The 20,556-nt window shown below is 38.3% G+C and overlaps 2 protein-coding genes across 2 annotated transcripts; one reads left to right on the forward strand and one right to left on the reverse strand.

Annotated features, from left to right (window-relative positions):
• Positions 1–426: 426 nt before the first annotated feature.
• LOC103461043 (heart- and neural crest derivatives-expressed protein 1) lies at positions 427–5,368 on the forward strand. Its single transcript, XM_081615664.1, has 2 exons — positions 427–1,408; positions 4,236–5,368. Exons 1-2 carry the CDS (start codon positions 920–922, stop codon positions 4,329–4,331), a joined length of 585 nt encoding a protein of 194 aa, XP_081471790.1. The 5' UTR covers positions 427–919; the 3' UTR covers positions 4,332–5,368.
• Positions 5,369–7,557: 2,189 nt separating this feature from the next.
• Positions 7,558–14,213, reverse strand: sap30l (sap30-like). Its single transcript, XM_008428461.2, has 4 exons — positions 13,464–14,213; positions 12,190–12,312; positions 11,201–11,299; positions 7,558–8,991 (listed from the first exon to the last, which is right to left on the reverse strand). Exons 1-4 carry the CDS (start codon positions 13,647–13,649, stop codon positions 8,863–8,865), a joined length of 537 nt encoding a protein of 178 aa, XP_008426683.1. The 5' UTR covers positions 13,650–14,213; the 3' UTR covers positions 7,558–8,862.
• Positions 14,214–20,556: the final 6,343 nt, after the last annotated feature.

Consider the following 20,556-nt stretch of genomic DNA (forward strand, 5'->3'; position numbering starts at 1 on the left):
ATAAATATATAGTTTAATACATAAATATATAAACAAACAAACAAATTAATATATAAATTAATATACAAATCAATTAAATAAACAAATAAATTGGTTATTGTCATAAAATCATTTCATGTTTCAAAATCAAACTAAAGCTGCTTCATATTGGAAATATCAGCTCCCTGCATGACAAGAAATTCTTACATTTAAAGAAAAATGCCAATATTAGTCATTATGCTAATAACTTGTAAGAAGAAATTGTAATAAGAACTTAATATTTTGAGAAAACATCTGTTGTGTATGAAAAGAGAGAAAAAATTAAAAAAGAAAGAAAAACTCCGCCATCCTTTAGCACCTATCTACAAGCCATGTGGATGGCCCGCAAAATGCTGTGCGCGATGAATCACAAAACTCTCCGAATTAAAACGTCAATGACCAAAACAAAACGCAAGAAATCAAACTTATGCCTGTCCATGTAAACCTGATGCCAGTGAGGCAGATGTTTTGGTCCCTGCGTTCTGGTGCCGTGATATTCTGGCACCATGTTCTTCCAAACCTCTCCAAACTCTCCTCCCATTTCCTCCATTGGTTGCCTCTTTCTCACGCTCACATCCAGCTCATATAAACCTGGGGCCTCACACCTTCAGCTGGGTCAAATTTCTCCTGCAGGTCACTGCGTCCTCTTCGGGAAAAGAAGTTTCATCCGGACGGCGGCGCATCGCTGACGTCTCATCCCTGGAATACTTTTTAAAGCTGAGCTTTTTAAGAATCTTGGACCATGTGAAATAAATCGAGTCTCTGTTGTTTTAAGCTTGTAAATGAATTTAGGAGAGTCCTCGACTCAGTTTCGAATGAGTTCTGCTCGCTGGTGATCCCCGAGCAGAGACGGTTTAGGGGGGGGGGGAGGCGAACGAGCACATTTTCTTCCCGGCACAGAATGAACCTCATCGGGGGCTACCAGCATCACCACCACCACCACCTGATGCACGAACCTTTCCCGTTCGTCCAGCGGTGCCACCAGGACGCGCCGTACTTCCAGAGCTGGGTGGTGAACCACGGGGAGGTGCCCGCGGATTTCCAGATCCAGGCGCCCTACACGCCTTCCGCGGAGCTGGGCGCGCATGGAGCTGCGCACGACGGCCGGCTCGAGGGGCTCCAGCCGGGGATGGGAAAGAGGAGGGCGTCCGGGCCGAAGAAGGAGCGCCGCAGGACGGAGAGCATCAACACGGCTTTCGCGGAGCTCCGGGAATGTATTCCCAACGTTCCCGCAGACACCAAACTGTCCAAAATCAAAACTCTGCGCCTGGCGACCAGTTACATCGCGTATCTGATGGACGTGCTGGCCAAAGACTCCGGCGAGACGGAGGGCTTTAAGGCCGAGATTAAGAAATTTGAAACGCGGGATTTGAAAAGGAAACGAGAGCTGGTGAGTTATGTTTGCTGGAGCCTCCTGGATTGTCATGAGTTTGGAAATTATTCCCAATCCGAAGCATTTTCCCCCCGTAATTCGGTGACTTATTTACGCAGCCTGTAAGTCTGAGTCAGAGTGAAAACATCTGTAGGCCTGGAAATGTTTACAGAGCGCTCTGACTAAACTGGAAAACCTCCTGAAATACGAAGCATTTTTTGCGTTCAAAGTTCTTTGTCTGTGATTTTAACTGTCAGAAATTACGCAGAAAAATTCCGAATAACATAAGGAAACTATGAGACACTGAATTAATTGATCTAAATTAAAAACGTTAGGAAATCATTTCAAAAGCTATACTTTTAAATACTTAAAATTTAAGGGAACAAAAAAACTAAACAAAACATATGTACAGTGTATTTTAAACCTGTCAAAGTAATTTTTTGCCACTTATAACCATACTAATAATAATTTTTTAAAAAAACTTAATCTCGTTGTTCGATTCCATCAGTGACATTCTAGGGATTATTTTAAACAAATTCCTAAAAATGATGAGCTGGATCAACATCAGGGTTCTTCATAAACATCTACTTCTACTGATTCACCTTTAGCTATAAAACCTGAATAACCACAAATAAACTGCACAGCTTGTAAGCTTGACTTTATTTTACATAACACATAAATGTTATGGCTGCAAAGTATCTTGACAGAACCTGATTAGATATTGTTTGAAGTTGCTATTATTAGTCAGCCTGTGACATTATTAATGGGACTGGGATGAGGAAAGCTTCGTTTGCATTATTTAGAACCAGATGAGCTGCATCAACTAAACAGGAAAATACTGAATGTGCAAACAAAACTGAACATATGCAACTTTCAAACACACAGCTGGACGGAGCACACAGGTTAAGAGCAGCTGAAGTACACTGATAAAACAGTGTACTTCAGAATAGAATTGAATCATTAAATTTGGTCTCACTGTTTATATCAATTTTATTTTGGTAGATTTGACTCAATTCAGACGTTTTGTCAGTTTAACTGATTAAAACCCTTGAATTAATTAAGTAATTTGCCAACTCATTTTAAACATCGACTTACTCCAAATTATCTGAAATACTTACATTCTCACAAATATTCTGTTTTCTTCATCGTATATCTATTGAAACAACTGGTAAAACATCATACGTCATGATCAAAACTACAACGTCACATACAACGTTCAGATTTAGTTTTGGCGCTGCTGCTAAAGCAGTTGAAGCTGGATAGAAACTTAAACAACAAAGAAACTTTCTCAACCACTAACTCAATGACTGCTCTTAATTTTTTTTTTTTATTCAGTAGATTTATTTGTTAAAACCCATATAAACCTGGCATCTTTTTGTTCTCAGATGTTATTGACGTTAACACATGACAGATACGGTTGACTTGTTAAAGGACCAACATCTTCAGTGAAATTCTAATCTAATATTTGAGTAGGATTTATTACAAACATTTAATTAAGCTGAGTATTTAATCACTATTGAGCAATTAATATATATTTATGAAATATTTATCATACCCTAGAAATCCTATTCATATTGTAGCTGAATATAAATACCATAGTCCATATCAAACTCCACATATATGCATATTCAGATATAAAGCATCTTTTAGTGTCTAACTAGCCAATATATACATCATGTCTGGTTCTGGCCAATTATGATGATCTGCATAACATTATTGACTCCGCCCACTTTTTCATTAGTGACATATTTAACTACTTACAAACGTAATAAATAATTTGTGTGTTTGGTCATTTTTAAATACCCGATAACACATTTAAGTAATTATTTTATGAGTGAATGAATTAATTTTGTTCATTATCACTCTGTAATTGCACAACAAATTCAAAAGTGCTATTAATCAATGTGTTGTACTTAAAACTTTAAAAGACAAACTCAACAAGTCAATGTTAACGGTTGATTCAATTGTGGCACTTTCAGAACTCCATAATTTTTAGCCGTGACAATGTGCTTTTAACCCATTGGTTGAATCCAGATTTAGCCAAAACAAAGCACGTAAAGCCTGGTTAGCCCATTTAACCAACCCCCGCCATCTTTCAACCACATTAAGGAATCAAATGACGTCTTTATTTCGGTATCTTTCAACTTGTATATACCAAACACAACATTTTCCTCGGTTAGAGTTCAATTGTATTTTATTATCATTCGTCCTATAAAAATGTCTATGTGAGTCTATATGTCTATATGAGTGCACATTTAGACGGAAAACAACTTTATCTTATCCATCTCTCTCTCTCTCTCTAAATATATATATATATATATATATATATATATATATATATATATATATATATATATATATATATATATATATAATTCCACTATTAAGTGGAATTTAATCCACTTAATAGTAGTGAAAATATGGTTGAAATTAAGTTTTATCGAAATTTAAGGAAAAAAAAAGACGTTGAAGTCTGGGTTTGGTTTGATCATTTGATAAACTCCAATAACTTTACGCATCCACGAACGTTTTTTACGTTATTTAGATAGAAAGTGGCGTAGAATTTTCAGTGCAAATTTAGCAAATATTTAATCAGGGAGCAGAGTCCAGATACATGTTCAAAATTCAAGTCTATGGGTTCCGTGGCCCAAGGATACGAAGTGGACCTGAACTGATGCTGGAAGTCACTGAAACGTTCAGACAGAGAGCTAGTCGTGTTTTCTCGATAGTCCAAATGACTTTACATTGATCACAGAGGAAAATGAGCAGGCGCTGCTGCTTGGAGCTGCTGCTGATGTTGATGATGATGTTGTGGATGCTGATTTCGCTGTTTTTGCCCCCACAGACCGACGGCCTGCAGGAGACTTTTGGAGGCGAAAAGAAGGTGAAGGGCCGGACCGGGTGGCCGCAGCAGGTCTGGGCTCTGGAGCTCAACCAGTGACCTCCTCAGAAAACACACACATACACACACACACACACACACTCTGACTTAGGCCGAACACACCGCTGTGCATGCGCAGTGATGCGCTAAAAGGGAGAGAATCAAAGAGCAACGCGGAAAGAAGGAAGGAGCTGCAGGAACGCTGCTCATGACTGTGTTCCCCACAATAATAATAATAATAATAATAATAATAATAATAATAATAATAATAATAATAATAATAATAATAATAATACGATAGAGATATTTGTGGTATTTCTGCTTTTTAACTGTTTCTCTTTAGATCTTCACGTCAAAGCAGATGTTGCCAAAAACATTTGTGTCCGTGTTCTCTGGCCTTCGTGTTTTTCGTCATTTCTCATCAGAGTGCGCAAAGCTTTCATTTTTTTTTATGTCTGTTGATTATTGTAATAATAACAAGGTAAGAAATGCAGTACATTTGAGACTTTTTTTCCCCACTGATTCGTAATCTTTACAGTTGAAAATGTTTAACCAATCACAAACCGTTTTCATCGTTTAAGAGACTTAACGTTTGACTGTCGCTTTTCTTCACTCGCACCTGTAAATTGCAGCAACCAGAAAGCGGCTTCGCAGCAACTTCTTCCTGATCAGGATTATTTAATTTCTAATTTAACCTGAACTTAATTTAAATTCTGACTTCCGTTTTGACTTGACGGCACTAAAAGAACATCACGCAGTAGCTTCATTCTGACTCTCAATCCGCGGTCATAACCAAGCGCTCTCCGCCGGTGGAAACTCTGCAGACTCTTGTTGTTGTTGTTGAATTAATTGAATCTACCTCAGTACTTTAAATGTCACTGTCCAGCGGGAGGAGAGGAGAGAAACCAACCGAGAGTGAGACACTAACATTAACACAGCTTTTCACTCCCGACATGTAAAACGGTCAATGTAAAGAAGAAAAAAAGAAAAAAAACGTGGAATAAAATTGTATTATTGTTCGCAATGTTAATGGAAATGTGTGTTAGATGTGAAGGTTTATTTGGTTCCATAAATAAATTGATTATTTCATGACATTATATTTGGAATTCCAGTGGTTTTGTTCATAAGCGTCAGATTTTACTGTAATAAAGTTAGATGATTTATGTGCACTCATAAGCTCTTTCAAAGGTTAGAAACTAAAGCTTATGACCAGAACTTGCATGATGATTCGAGCATTTTTTTTCTTAAAGAGATGCAAAAATGAAAATTTTACTTTTGGTCCATGTTTTTGTTGTTGCAATTCTCACTTCTGGAATCTCCACTGGTAGAAAAATAATCTACCACACTGGCAATTTATTCTGCACTTAGATCAATCTATCTTTGGCTTTTATATCTCTCAGATGTTTGTCTCAGAAAGCACTTTAAAATAACTGAAAATATTGAAAGTATTTTAAAGCGTTTTGGATGTTCTGGTTTGGCTATACATTTATTTTACAGAAAATAAACCCAAGTATTCACTGAGAAAGTTTCCAAACATTCTAAAAAGCTAAAATAAATCATTTTATTTGAGGGACCAACAGTGACCCCTAGTGGTGGTTTTATGTATCTGAAACTTTCCAGATTTTTTTCCTTTTTTAAAAAAAACTTTTTTCAAGAAGTTGTGAGCAGTCTGTATCCTACCAGACCAGCTCTGGGAAACTCTCTCTGCTGCCTTATTTTGAATAAAATACGAGATAGTTTTCTCTAAAGGCAAAAAGATATTCATCTACTTCCCATCCTCTCAAGCCAGGTGCTTCTGCCAGACAGACTATTCTGAAAGTTTATATCTATAAAGGAAATCATTTCTGTCATCTGTCCCCTCATGCTTTCTCAGGATAAGTGATTATGTAGAAGTGAATCTTATTGTTAGGAGTTGCACTTTTCTTTTGGATTAAATTGAACTCTATTGATCTGACTGTGATTGTTGTTGGGTTTGAATTCAAACTTCTGTTTCACTGTAAACTTCAGAAATAACTTTTGATGGGATCTGAAACTTCAGTTTTCATAACTTGGCAGTTTTTCCAAGTACAAAAACAAACCTCTTCATGTGATTTTAAATGTATTCATTGTAGTTTCCCTACAAACCTGTAAATACTTTTTTAAAAGCAGATGAGTCATTTTCAATAATCAAGTTAAAGTTGAATGTAAGGAGTAATACTTATATTATTCAGACCTTTTTGGTTTGATCAAATGTCTTAAACTGTCATATCACATGTAATACATGTCAACTGATCTACAAATAATATATAGTTAAACACAGGATGTGTCCAAACTTAGGAACTGTGGGGAAAAGAACTGTGGCGACCCCTAAAGAGAAAAACTGAAAGAAAAAGAAGAAGTCCAAATTCAGGGCAGCATCTTCTTGGCTGACGTAGGCCGGGTCCTTCGTTGACCCAGAAAACCAGAAGTGACCAACTATGAAATTGGATGGTTTAGACTGTACATTTTGATTTCCTCCCCTCCCCTCTTTCAATTTCCTATCGCTTAGCAACCGTGACAGTGCTAAACACAAACTGGTAAAACTGGAGCTCAAAATCTTGCTTGTAATTTTTGTACCGCATTTTAATACATTTATATTTAAAACTATTCTCCGTCTTCTGCTTCATCTGCTATCGTTATAAGAACTAAAATCCTGTGTTCGACCCACAATGAAACTTGATAGGATGGTTTAAGAAGGACGCATCAGACTCGTCTCTCATATCAGTGAAAAGAATGAATTAAAGTCGGCCGCATTCGGTGAAGCCGTCATCGGATCTGGAGAGCCGACGGTCGCATCGATGTGATGCGATATGCGACACTCGAAGGATGCGGACCCTGAATTTGACAGATACCGTGATGAGCAGTGCTTCTGAATGACTAAGGTTTTACAAAAACAACATAAATATGCAACTGTGAAGTACGCAGACAAGAAATGAGTTGTCAGTGGACTGGTATGAAAGGCAACACTAGCTAGGTAATTAGTTTAGTCTGTGGATGTTGTAGCCTCTCAACTGTAATTTTCAAACACTCAAGGTAATTTAGAGTGTTTTTCATGACTGAAAATTATTTGTAAACTGTCAAAGCCATGTTTTATTTTATTTTTATTTTAATTATATAAAAGTCTAAAAGCCTTTCAGCTGAGTGGTCATGTGCAGTAACAGGTGCAGGAGGGTTCATCCATTTTCTGTTGTTGAGTTTTTAAAACCACAGGAGTGGAACAACCACCTCCTAAAGCCTTAGAATCTCCTGAAAAAAACCCTAAAATCTCTTCTGCCTGTACAATACATTTATTAATAATATTAAGAGCAGTACGCAGCCATACTTAAATATGTTTTCTTCTGTTTTCTTTCTAATACAACAGTCAGTACAACGAGGCATGACCTGTGTGTTAATAAAGACGGATGTTATCTACATGACACTAAGAAACCTACAAGCAAAATAAAAAATAAAAAAAAACGGTACAACAGACTGGAAAACAAAACAAAGCAAAGAAAAATGCAACAGAAATCCTAAAGTGAGTTCAGTCCACAAGAACAGCTGGAGGACGACAGTTCTGAAGAATATGAAGGCTTCAGTCGGCCTGCTTTCCCTTTCTGTAAACCAAACCAGATCAGAAAGAAACTCCTCGTTTCACATTATTATTTCAGATGGAAATGAAATGTGAAGACTTTAAGAATTTCAGTAAGTCTGATATGGAGGAATGGCATCAAGACAAAGATTTCCCAGTAATCAATTCTTACAAACTGGGAGAAAAAGTTGGATAACATCTTCCTGTTACTCTTCTGAAGTACAAAAAGCCTTCGATTTCCGATTTTATCTCAGTGGAGGTTTGGGTTCATTGTTAAATATGCAGGTATCTTCAAACAACACGTAGAATAAAAGCAGAACTAAAAAGAAAACAGAACAGAAATAAATCAGTGTGTACCCACAAAACAACGTTCTACTGAGGAAAAAAAGGCTCAAAGCGCTGCACCGCTCCTCACCATCCAGTCACATTCCATCTGAAAACAGGCCAACAGAACTGGTTTCAGGTTTTTAAATTTCATTTTACACATTATTACCGATGATGTGATTAGATTTGAGCTGGAAAGCAAACCTGAGCCTGGACTGTGTCCTTTTTCAAACATTTCATTTGTTTCAACCCCTTCCCTTCCAGCCTCCTCCTCCTGAATGTGTTAACAGTCTATTCACCAGCTAAAAACAAAAAAATAATAACCAACAAAGTGTTTTTTGTTTCTCCATTTTTTAAACTCTTAAGGCAGCAATATTGTACATTTCATTCAGCTGAGTTATTTCAGGTCAGATGCTGTATTGTTTTTTTGTTTTTTTTACAGTATTACGACGTAAATCTCCGCAGTGAGCCCTGCTTCTCCACAGACCTTATGGAGAGGTCAGTGACGGTGAGAAAGCAAACTCGTCCTTCCTCCACGTCTCCTCCAGTTCTGTTTAACGTCCTGAGAGGACGGCAAAGGTTCTGGTCCGACAGTGGGAAGGGGACGGAGGCGGAGCTGCTGCTGATAGTGGTGTCCAGGTTTGGTGTGGAGCTGTTGCTGGGGTTACGGCAGAGGGAAGCTTAGTCCAGGGGTTTGCCTCCGTCGGCCTTCTGGTCCAGGCGGCTCTTGCTGCTCTTCACCATGTAGATGAAGTAGGTGAGCGTCTCCTTCTCGTTCACAGGTATATTCCTGAAGTGACGACTCACGGTCTGAGGAGAAACAGAGCAGAGGTTAAAAATGAATAAAAAGGTGGTAATTCCAGGTGAAGTTCCCGAGCTAAACCACTGCTGGACCCGGAGTTGGCTTTTAATGGAGAAATATAACAAGCTGGGTCACATCACATCATCTCAACTAGGGGTGGGCCATACAAACTTACAAGATGAAGATTAAAAAAATGGATTTTAGGTAATAAGCTGTTTAGCAGGACAGTGACTGCATAGCACAGCATTCGTGGTGCCACCATCAAATATTGTCTTGAAAAACAACCTGATCTGAAATTAGCTTCTTAGAGACACCATTTACTTAAAGGGCCAGTATTATGTAAAATCGACTTGCTTTTAGTTTTACATCTTATGTTATTTCCTCATCAAAAACATACCTGGAGTGTTGCCTTGATTCTTTCATGCATGTTTGAGAAATTCTTTAAACTCCCGTGGCAACCATTCAGCTGAGCAAAACGCCTGGGTGGACCTAACCCCACCTTTGAGCTGCAGCTCCTCCTCTGAGCAACAGTTTCCAAGCTTCCGCCTCTCAGAGCAGTATTCCCCTTCAACTCCCTCACTCAGTTCCTTCAGACTAGCCAGCAGCAACTAGCAAACACCTGGAGGAACTGCGAATCTACTGAGCTCATTACATCAGCTACTTCTCACTGCAACGCTGGTAAAACCATTGTTAAATGATTAACAGAGGCGTTGTTATGCCGTTATAGGCAGAAAGAGGAGTTTTTTCAAGAGACAGAGGCCCAATTTCAGGGTGTTAAATTGTAAAGTAACATTTATTTAAGTCATATTTATACATATGACATATACATCACTTTTATTACAACTGACAGTGGTAACTGACAGTCAGTTACTTGACTGGGGTATAAAGTGAGACTAAATACATGATACTGTCCCTTTAAAAAGTGATCTATACAACCATCTGCACAGTAACTGCACTTAATCATATTTTAAAATGTATTCATTTTTATTGGTACGCTAATGGAAACAAAACTGGAGAAAATAGTGAGAAGAACATTTGTGATCATACTGTCAGTTTTTATTTTTTTTAACATCAATAGCATATTTATCATGAAAAAGATAAGTAAAAAATTCTTATCACGGTAAGAGATTTTTCACAATAAATGATAAATGTCCATCGGTTCCAGTAAATACTTAATCCTCTCCTTTGCCTCATTAAATTTCTGCTAAGGATGCAAAGCGAAGAGACCTTATTGGACTTTATTATTACAGCTCTAAGCAGCTTTGGAGACTTCTGGACCCAGCAAATCGTTTGTGGCTTTAGTAAAAGGCTGATGAACCATTTCTCTCCATTATGTCCCAGCTAAAAACCATCTCAATATCCCAATTGTTTATTAATTAACCAAAAGAGTTTGTGGTATGTTAGCATGGATATATGTCTATGCTCAAACACTGTAGTGACAACACATATGACAACAACAGTTGTAAACTATTTACAAAGAAATAAAACCTCATAAAATATCTCAAGTGACAAAAGTATTGCTAGATTGTTTTGGTCAAAAAAATGTTCAATGCATGTTTTGCTTTTTTTGTCTCCCATAAACTGAATGCAACTGTGTGAGAACCTCGTTTGGGCGTGAACAAAATGATATGCAGAATTGAGAACACGACACATTTGGCTAAAACCATTTCAAACACATTTTATACGCATCTCGTAAATATCGACATCCTGAAAATTAAACTGCTTGTTTTTAATTGTCTATGGTGTATTATGAAATAGTTTTATGAAAGTGTGAATTTCTACTTCACTAACAGAGGACATGACAGGTCAAAGAAACATATAGCGCACCCCCTGCTGAATTATGTGGGAAATTACTTGAAATGGCTCACCTGTCCAGAATAAATGAAGGCCTGTTTTCTAACAAAAACAAACTGGAACTGACAAAAAGTTTTGAACCCAGCAGAAAACTGATTCAAGGCAGTTGGAGGTGTTAATGAAGTTCCAACTGAGTTTGAGCACAGCATGCTCTTTCTTTCTTTTAATCAACAGCAAGACAAAACTGTTATCATGCATGACAAAACTCAAAAACACAACAAGACACATTTAAGACAAATTGAAGGATCTGACCATCTGTAAAAGAGTTTGCAACTGAATATAGAAGCTGATGTGTAACTTGCTATTGATAGAACGCTGTGTGTGTGTGTGTGTGTGCGTGCGTGTGTGTGTGCTGGCGTTTACCTCTGCCAGCTGGGCCTTGTTGAGGCCGGGTCTGGTCTGCAGCTTGTAGTGTCGCTTGTAGCGTCTCAGCGTGTTCACCTGCAGCTGGAACAAATCCACCTGAAAACACCAACACAGTGATGAGAACGTTTTACGTCGAGAGGCAGGAGACGGCCTTCTGATCTGTACTTTGACCAGCGGCAACTTTGAGGAAGTGAACAATTGGTTTTACAATATAAACATGTAGGAAAGCTGTGTGAAGAAAATCCCCATGACTTCAGGTGTTTTGGTCGTGCAGCTGTGAAACCAACTCGAACCATCACCCTCCCACCACCCTGTGGTTTGAGGTGTTTGGTTGCCACCTGACATGACGCTGTGAATTGCTACTGAACATCTCTATGCTGGTCTCGTCTGTCCAAAGAAATGTGTCAGATAAAACTTTGCAAATCTAAATCTTGCTGGATCTCCTTCAACCCTTCCAAACAAATCTCTCTTGTTCAACCTTTTCCTGTCACGTTTTGAACTTTTACATGCTGAGACATGTAGTTCCTGGGCTGGAGCTCTTTGGGGGTTTTGTTGGAGTTTCCCTGAGCATCGCACACGCTAATTTTGGGCTGAATTTTCAAGGAAAATTCTAGAAATAAAAGACGTGCTTTATTTACATTGTATGTGAGTATATATTATAATCTCTTTTGACTGAAAAATATTTTGTTATTGCAATTTATTGAGCAGGTTTTCCTTGTGTTTTGTGGACTTAAATTCTGCAGTTTCTCTCTCTGAAACTAGAGTTTATTTTTAAAGCACTGAATAATAAAACTGTTATTCAGAGCATCTGAATGTTTCCATTACTTCAGATCATATGCATAATGGTAACTACCTGGTGCCCCACAGATATGCATTGAATTAAAATCTTACAATATTATCTAGTTTACTTTTGAAGCAACATTTACACACGTCAGCTGGTGTGACAGCGTTGACTAGTTGCAGCAGTCCGCTTTACCCCAGCTTACCTCAGGCACTTCCACATCGTGGTCAGGGGATTCCCCTCCATCATCACTCGTCTTCCTCTTTCTCTTGTTGCGGACGCTCTGGATGAAGTTCTTGTGAAAGTCACAGATGTAGAGATGTCGCACCTGGAAGGTAGGAAAACAACTTCAGGTCAACCATTGGAAATGAAAGCATATTTCTGCCATGATTATGGTATCATGCTATAGCAAAGATTTTAAAAAGTCATGATTTTGAGAACACTGAAGTTCCAGAAAAAGTCACTTTTTCAGCTGTTTGGAAATATTTTTATTCACAAAAAATATTACTCTAATATTAGACTAACACTGTTTTAACACAATGGGTTGACACCTGTTGCATAGCTGACAGCCGGAAAATATGATAGCAAATAAACCACCTAATTGATCGACTTATTACTCTATTAATAAGACAAGAAAAAGGTATATTTTCATCAATAAACATTTTTATGTATGCTAAAGCTGATGTTTAAAAATCCAGATGAAATACTTATATTGAATCATTCTAGCATGAAGAAATGTCTCTTCCTGATCAATTAATAAAACCACCAATATTACACTAGTGTTTGAGGAAATACAGTGAGACTGAAAGTAAGGCGTTTTAGTTGAAAGTTGGCATTTCGTAAGAATCCCATCCCATGTCGTGCCTAGTGTAGGGTTAAAAAGTTAGTTTGCAAAGTTACTCATGTTTGTGTTTTGTCGTATCAACACGGTGTTTTATTCTGTCAAACTTGTTTTATTCTGTCAAACTTGTTTTATTCTGTCAAACTTGTTGAACGTTTCTTAAGAGTAAACAGTTTCCTGCTTTGAGCATGATAAGAGCTATTGTTTTACCCGATATTGTAACTGTCTTTGCCAGTTGTGATCTAACTTGATTCATTAGTTGTTCAGTATCACTAAGAATATTCTTTAACAAATTCCCCTGTGGTTGATCAGTTGTTTATACCGATGTATTTTCATCGGCGCGAAAAACGACTAAATTTGGCCCTGCATCTTTAGAAAAGCTTACTAACCACTAAAAAAAAAATAGATGAGGCAACAAACAGAGAATAGGGGGAGTGTTAGAAAAACGTGACACGCCTGGAAGATGATGCGGGCCGACAGTGCTGTCCTGCATAACGCCTGACGGTTAAAGTCGCAGTCAACATGCGGGACTTCGTAAACACCAGCACATCGACAACAGCTGAGGACTTCCGAGTCCCAAACTACTTTTGTAACGGAAATTTCAGTAAACATTCAGGAGGAAAAAAAAGTGATCTTACACTCTTGTCGATGTCCAGCTTCAGTTTCTTCTGCGATATGCTTTTCTGAATTCTCTTGCTGAAGGAGGCGTTTCCAGCCGAGCGGCCGCAGCGCTCCCCGTCCTCGATCAGACAGCAGCTCTGGCCGTAAAACGGTGGAGCCGGCGGGCCGTCGTGGCTGTCCTCTTCTGTGCTGAACCCATTCATTCTGCGCGGTTGCGGTGAAATTCAAGTCCAAGCAATAAATATTCACCAGAACAACGTTTGTATCTGACTACACGTCGTGCTGTTTTTTTTTTGTTTGTTTGTTTTTAATCAAGGCGACCCGACAGTTGGCTAGCCAAGTAGCTAACTCGGTTTAGCGGCTAATCCCGCAGCTAACAGCCTTCGTCGTCTGTGTTTCTGACCGACTCGAACTGAGATGCCTCCGGGTTAAAAACATTCCACTCATCGGATTCACGGGAGCTAAAACAAACCGCGGCTAGCGCTATTTAGCTACTACAGTGCTAACCGGCGGAAGAAGGTGGAAGAGCCGCCGCTGAGGCTGGATGGAATTCCTTCGGTGAGAACCACCGCACTCTGTCCCTGCAGTCGCCCGTTACTCTGTCGTCAACGACCTCATCTGATTTCTTCACTATGTAGCGACAGCCGGTCACCACAATCAAAGCAACTTTAACGGAATTCTAACAGTTGACACCTCCAAAACTGCGACACTCTTTTAGAACTGCTCGGTACAATGGAACATGCTCCGTCCGTGTGGCGGAAGTTCTTGCCCTGGACGGTGATTGGCCAACTTTTTCCTGAAGGCGGGCTTAATTTATAAAATCTATATTCTTATTTGATGTAGCAAATATCAGTTTTCAACCGTTTTCTACTATGAAAAGGCGTTGAATATGGCGTTGTAAACAGTTAGATCAGATGGCCTTTTAATTACGCAGCAGCACACATAGAAAATTAAATATTTACGGTACTAAGTTTCACAGTGAAGTTATTCAAGCTTCAATATGATAGATAGATAGATAGATAGATAGATAGATAGATAGATAGATAGATAGATAGATAGATAGATAGATAGATAGATAGATAGATAGATAGATACCAACCTTCTAGATAGAATTTGGTCAAGTTTTGCCTCATTATACCATAGTTAATATTACAAGTCTTGATTATGTTTTACTCTTTTAAAGTCTACAAGAATGTGGACTTAATTAAACACGTTTGGTGAATTACTTTCTATTTCCAGCAGCAGTATACTGAACAGGACAGCATTCATTTTGGACTAAATCATAATGCAATCCTCTTGTACATCACAAGGTGGAGACAAAAGCTCACTAATAAATTTGAAAAGAAGGGCGGCAGAACAGTTCTTTAAAGATTGTGTAATATTTTTGGCATTCTCAGGAATTCTAAATTGTATAAAATGAATAATCTGGAGGGATTTATGTATCACTCTTAAATCACTACTCCAGTTTACTGAAGTTGTTAGTTCCTGAACAGCTCTTGAAGTGTCAACACAGCATTTGAATCATTTTGAGGTCTGAAGTTTAAGTGGACCATTGGACCATGCTGGCTTTCTTTTTCAGACGCTGTTGTAGACTTGCTGCTGTGTCTGGTGAGTATCGATGAGTTCAGTCCAGGATTCAGCTGTCATACAAATGACTACATTGAATCCTTGAAAACTTCCATTGAGTTCACAGTCAACTCAGATGCTTTTTTTCTCATTAACCCTTCATTTCCTAGAGTCTCTTGGAACCATCTACACGTGGTTCTACACTTAAGATCAACTATAAAAAGTCCTGACACAGAATGATGGGGTCAAAGTTGAGCCTTACTTCTCACTACCTCTGGAAGTAGTCACAAACCTCTTAAAACTACGAGCTGCAATATTAAGATGGGAAAGCCAAATGACTGCGAGAGTGGTTTGACAAAAAGAAAAGAAACAGCAGAGCTGTACCCAAATTAGTCAGAGTAGAGACAATGGATGATGCTTTGGTGTCTTTTGATAACAAGAAAAAAACAGCAGAATTTCAGATAACATGCCTACAGCTACATTCTTTGGGAGCAGATGAATTTTGTTTATTGTGAAATGATGGTTTGAAAATGGACTAGTGACTGCAAGGTCTCTAGTTCCTGTAGCTACAAAATCCAGTCCAAATCATCATTCCTTCAATACCGAGCTTGAGAGATATGTAAGTGGTTTTACCGACATCATTGGTTTTCTGCCGAACCCATTCATTTTGTGGTGAAATTTATTATAAATTTATTTTTCATTTTGTTTTTCAAGCAGCTTCTTCTCTGTAACATGTTGTAAAAGGAGAACATCTTCCCTACAACATTTAAATGTATCATTATACCCTTAACAAGTGAAAATGCACCATAATTTATCACAGATGGAGTCAAACACATTTTTTTGTAAGACAAGTCACCGGTGGGCTTTACCTGACGCACACCAGTCGTTTTTGTCAGTCAATGTTTCTCATGAAACAAAGAACCCCTTGATATTAACCATATTGTCCAACTATTACAATCTGATTGCACAGAGGAAAGTTCATAACAAACACTATGTGCTTTTGGTTTGAAGCAGTTCCCTGATCTCAGCCACATCCAATACAATGAACACGTTTCCTGAAAAAATGCCAACAAATTGATGCAAAAGCTTCTTTGTAAGAGAAGAGGCTATTATGGCAGATTGTTTCCTTGAATTTATTTTAGAAGGCAGCAATTTTAAAACCGAGCTTCTGAATACTAGTGTAATTTTGCCGTCATTTTCCAAACATGATATTTGCCCTTGTACTCACACTGCCTCATCTTGCTGAGCTGATAGTTTAATGTAGGACAACAATGTAAGAGGTCACACCATAAAAGAATGAATGAAAGAGCAAAAGGCATTTGGATATCTTATCTTTTTCTGAAAGGTTTCTTAACCCAGTAAACACTTTTTAAAGAGTATTTTTGATGGTGGCAGTGGGCAGGAATGTAATAACCTGGTGCCTCCCCTTGAGAGGAAGAAAATGCAGATTGTCCACTGACTGATTGACTTTAAAAGTGGAAGATGATGGAGCAGCATAACATTAACAGGATTCTCATACTGCTGTCATCAGGGAAATGTCTCTAAGAGGCAATAAAATGTGAAGTGGTCTCTCAGTGTATTCAAAGTTGTCCCCACACCTCAATCTGGAAGCGGGAACGACAAGCTGAGCGATATGACATCCCTGGAGACTCTGGGGAAATGGCCTGTGCTGAGAAGCTATGTTCACTGATGAGTAAATCATTGCTGCCTAAAAGCTCTGCCAGGTTCTGTGTGGGTAGAAGAAATGATTATGACATTAACATTTTGAAAAAAAAGTGTTTTAACACATTCAATCACTGAGATGATTAAAATGAAAAGGGATAGGAACGTGCCCAAAGAGTCTATTTAAAGAGAAGAAGATTATTATAAAGAGCTATCATAAAGTATGCAGATGATCCTGTCATTGTCAGAGAATTTAATTTAAAGCCTTTAATAAAACAAATCAGGCATGCATTAGTTTGTATGAATGTCCTACCTAGAAATTAATCTATCTGTAATTCAGGACAAGGCCATGAATGTGTTTATAGCCATTCATCATGGGCATGGCTGTCTTTATAATTGTGTACTTTAATGATTTATTGAAACGTTCTTGTTCCAGGTTGCAAAGATGAAGACCCAAGTGCAATTACTTTTAAAATGAAGAATATCTATCTTTCCATCCATCCATGCTATAGTTTGTTTATTGTGGAACTGGGCACGAGGTGGAGGTGGGTAGGTCTTTTTGTTTTGGCTGGATTGCTTTCTTAAATATATGTTGTGACTTTATAAAACCACCAGGCGTCATACTAGAGCAGCAGATCCTGTAGAAAACTGAGAGTAAACCGAAAGTGAAACTTAACTACGCTACAAGAAAGTGTCAGACTAAAAAAAATACTTATTCCAGTATTAATTTAAACATTTGGGATTGTGTAATATTATTTTTTTATTGTTCATATTGTTCATTGTTCAGACCTGGGAGTAACTGTTAAGCAGACTCATAATTTTTCTTCCAGATAGACATAACTGTGGTGGAGCTCTAGAAAGAATTTTGTTGAGATCCTATTTAGAAAAAGTATCTGCATGAAAGTTTTTTTTTTTTAAGATTTAGACAAAACAAGACTGTTCTGGTTCCTCTGATAACAGTCCTTTAAATCCAAAACTTTAATTAAGTGATTAAACATTGAGGGTTTGTTCCCCCACAAGAGAAGAATTAGATCTGTGCTTCAGTACAGTAATCAGGACACTAACACTGATTACTGTAAAAACGCTATCTGGACCTCAGAGTCATGTTTTCACTTCTTCTCACATCTTTTTTTATTCACAAAATGTCCTTCAGCGAACAAATTTGCTCACAGACCTGATAGCCACAAATGTTTTGATGTGTAACAAAGCCTTCAGGCCTAATATCACTGAAATACACTTAGGCACATTGTCTCCCACACACAGGGCTCTGCCTCTTCATACCTGTGCTTGCTCTTCTGCTAGTGTGTCTGAAGAGTGTATGAAAAGCAGATGCTTTTCCAGTGGACAGACTGTGACTGGAGCCAATTATTCTGCCTGTCACAAAAAGGAACGGAACATTTCCTCCACTGTCTCCACGTCTGACTTGCCATAGAATGGGAAAGGACACGGAGGTCCGCTCCGCTCAGGAGGAATATTTCAAGTACGAAACTGTCTGAACATAATGATACGGTTTCCACTGAAGGGCTGGAACACAACCTACTCAAGTTGTGGGTCAATAGAATGAGACGGATGATGTTCAGTCTGGAATCATGTTTTTGTGTGGCTGGTGGCCTTGAACAGCAAATATGTGAGGGAAAAGATTTCACAGTAAAATGTATGTTTTTAGTAAACTGATAAACCAGCTGATTTTGACTTTATAGTTCTTTGTCAATATGAAAAATATTTTTCCTTCAAACATTAGACTAATTTCTGAAGAAAAAAAACTGAATGTCACAATGACATGAAAAAATATTTGAACACATTTTACAGATGAAGCATTTAAGTTTTTTGCTTTATTTTCTAGCTTAGACAGTGGTACTGTTAATGTAGCAATAGTAATTAAAAAATAAATAAAATCTAAAACTAAGTGTAGCTTATTGCAGTAGCTCACACAAGATCCATCCATCCATCCATCCATCCATCCATCCATCCATCCATCCATCCATCCATCCATCCAGTGGCGCAAAAAGTGGGTATGCAGCGTATGCAACGCATAGGGGCGCAGCACCAGAGGGGGCGCCAAAACCCCGTCTGGAGGGGGCGGCGCGCCGATGATGTTTTCCCGTACACTAATGCGCGCCTTACGCTCCTTCACCTCGCGCACATAACGAGGTAAATGTAGCGAGTTTTACCCTTCACGTATCGTCGCCTCGGGGGAGGGAGGGGGGGGTGCTGAGTGAGCGTCGCTCCTTCACCCTGACGTCCCGTCCCTCGGTCGGGGGGGGGGGGGGGGCGCCGATCTATGTTTTTGCATCCACCTGAATAATGTGTAGTTGCGCCACTGCATCCATCCATCCATCCATCCATCAAATGCCCTTGTCCCTAGTGAGGTTGGAGGGGTGATGGTGCCTATCTCCAGCGGTCAACAGATGAGAGGTGGGGTACACCCTGGACACCTGGTCGCCAGTCCATTGCAGGGCCTCAGACAGTATTGTACATAAAAAGCTTTTAACCTTAAATTTGGGTACATTTATTTTTTAGAGGGAAAACATCTATATAAATTACTTCTAACAAATTCGTAGCCGTGATTTTGATCTTGGTGTTAGCTCTAAAAGTTCTCTAAAACTACAGGAAGTTCATCTTTGGAGATAAAATGAACAAATCATGGAGCAAAAGTACCGATAAGCATTGCAACATTCACCAACTGGACTGAGTAACACTCAAAGATGCTGATGGATTGAATCTGTCAGGAATGGCTGATCATGACTGATGATTTTGTAACCATTTAAGCACAAAATCACAGTCACACACCAGGGTCATCGCATCTGCAGCCAGAGAAACACTTTAAAAGTTTTTGAAATCGATTGGGAAATGTGATGGATAAGCCTGGAAGATGGCCTAAGTTTATCAATGTCACCATGTGAAGAATTAGGATACCAAGTCTCCATAGCAACAATTTGATGCTATGTACATTTCAACTTGATATTAAGAGAAATAATATATCCTACTTTTCCAAAAGTATGTCACTTTTGTTAAACCTTTCTGTGACTACCATAAATAATCAGTTTTGGACAGACAAAACCAATATTGAATATTGGAATTGATGTTAAATAAATAATGAATATAGTAAAGGAACTGTGATGCTATGGCTCTGCATTGGAGTCCTTATAAGAGTACAGTTCATCATTTGATACACCAAGACCTTTTAAATAGAAATCTGGTGGCCTTAAGAAGAAAACAAAAAACTATAACGTCATAATGTCTATCAGCAAAGCAACAAATGGCCAAATCATTGCAAAAAGGGTTCATCAGGCACAAAATCAACTTTCCCAAATTTAAAGTTGATTAAATTTGGGAAACCTGCAGGCTGAGACACATGACTATGGACCACAAGAGAAACTGTGAAATAAAGAATTGATAAGATCCTTTGGTCTGAATGTTTCAACCTTGTAAGAGAAGACTAGCTGCTTTCCAGATATCAAAAGGTACAGAAAGTATTCCAAGAAGAGGAGCCAATAATGAGAGGGCAGCAACCAAATAAATAAATAAATCTCAAATGTTAGAGGTGGGACCACCACTGCTGTTTGCAGATGTTGCTTGTGCGTCAGATTTACAGCCGTACCAGAAACACAATGATAAGGTCTCATTTTTTTGTTTTTTGTTAAAATCTATGTAATTAATTGCTTGAAATAATTCAAATACTTGCCTTATAAAAACATATACATTTATAAATGTACATAAATATATAATATGTAATATATACTATGTAATATATTTATGTAGTTTTGTGACACCCTGATATTTTCAGTGACTCCAGCTGGAGCCCCTACAAAATGTTTTCTGGAGCCTTGGTAATTCCGTTGGACATTTTTTTTTACAGCTTGGAAACAGTTTATCTTTGTA

Source organism: Poecilia reticulata, chromosome 14, assembly GCF_904066995.2.
Source record: "Poecilia reticulata chromosome 14, P_reticulata-male-v2, whole genome shotgun sequence".
Lineage (NCBI taxonomy): Eukaryota > Metazoa > Chordata > Actinopteri > Cyprinodontiformes > Poeciliidae > Poecilia > Poecilia reticulata.

What these genes read in the sequence shown, in the direction of transcription:
- LOC103461043 (XM_081615664.1), top strand. Translation starts at nt 920, where the DNA reads ATGAACCTCATCGGGGGCTACCAGCATCACCACCACCACCACCTGATG. An exon ending in TGAAAAGGAAACGAGAGCTG is followed by an intron (nt 1,409 to 4,235) that starts GTGAGTTATGTT and finishes TTGCCCCCACAG; the next exon opens with ACCGACGGCCTGCAGGAGAC.
- sap30l (XM_008428461.2), bottom strand. Translation starts at nt 13,649, where the DNA reads ATGAATGGGTTCAGCACAGAAGAGGACAGCCACGACGGCCCGCCGGCT. An exon ending in AGCTGGACATCGACAAGAGT is followed by an intron (nt 12,313 to 13,463) that starts GTAAGATCACTT and finishes CCTACCTTCCAG; the next exon opens with GTGCGACATCTCTACATCTG. An exon ending in ACGATGTGGAAGTGCCTGAG is followed by an intron (nt 11,300 to 12,189) that starts GTAAGCTGGGGT and finishes TGGTGTTTTCAG; the next exon opens with GTGGATTTGTTCCAGCTGCA.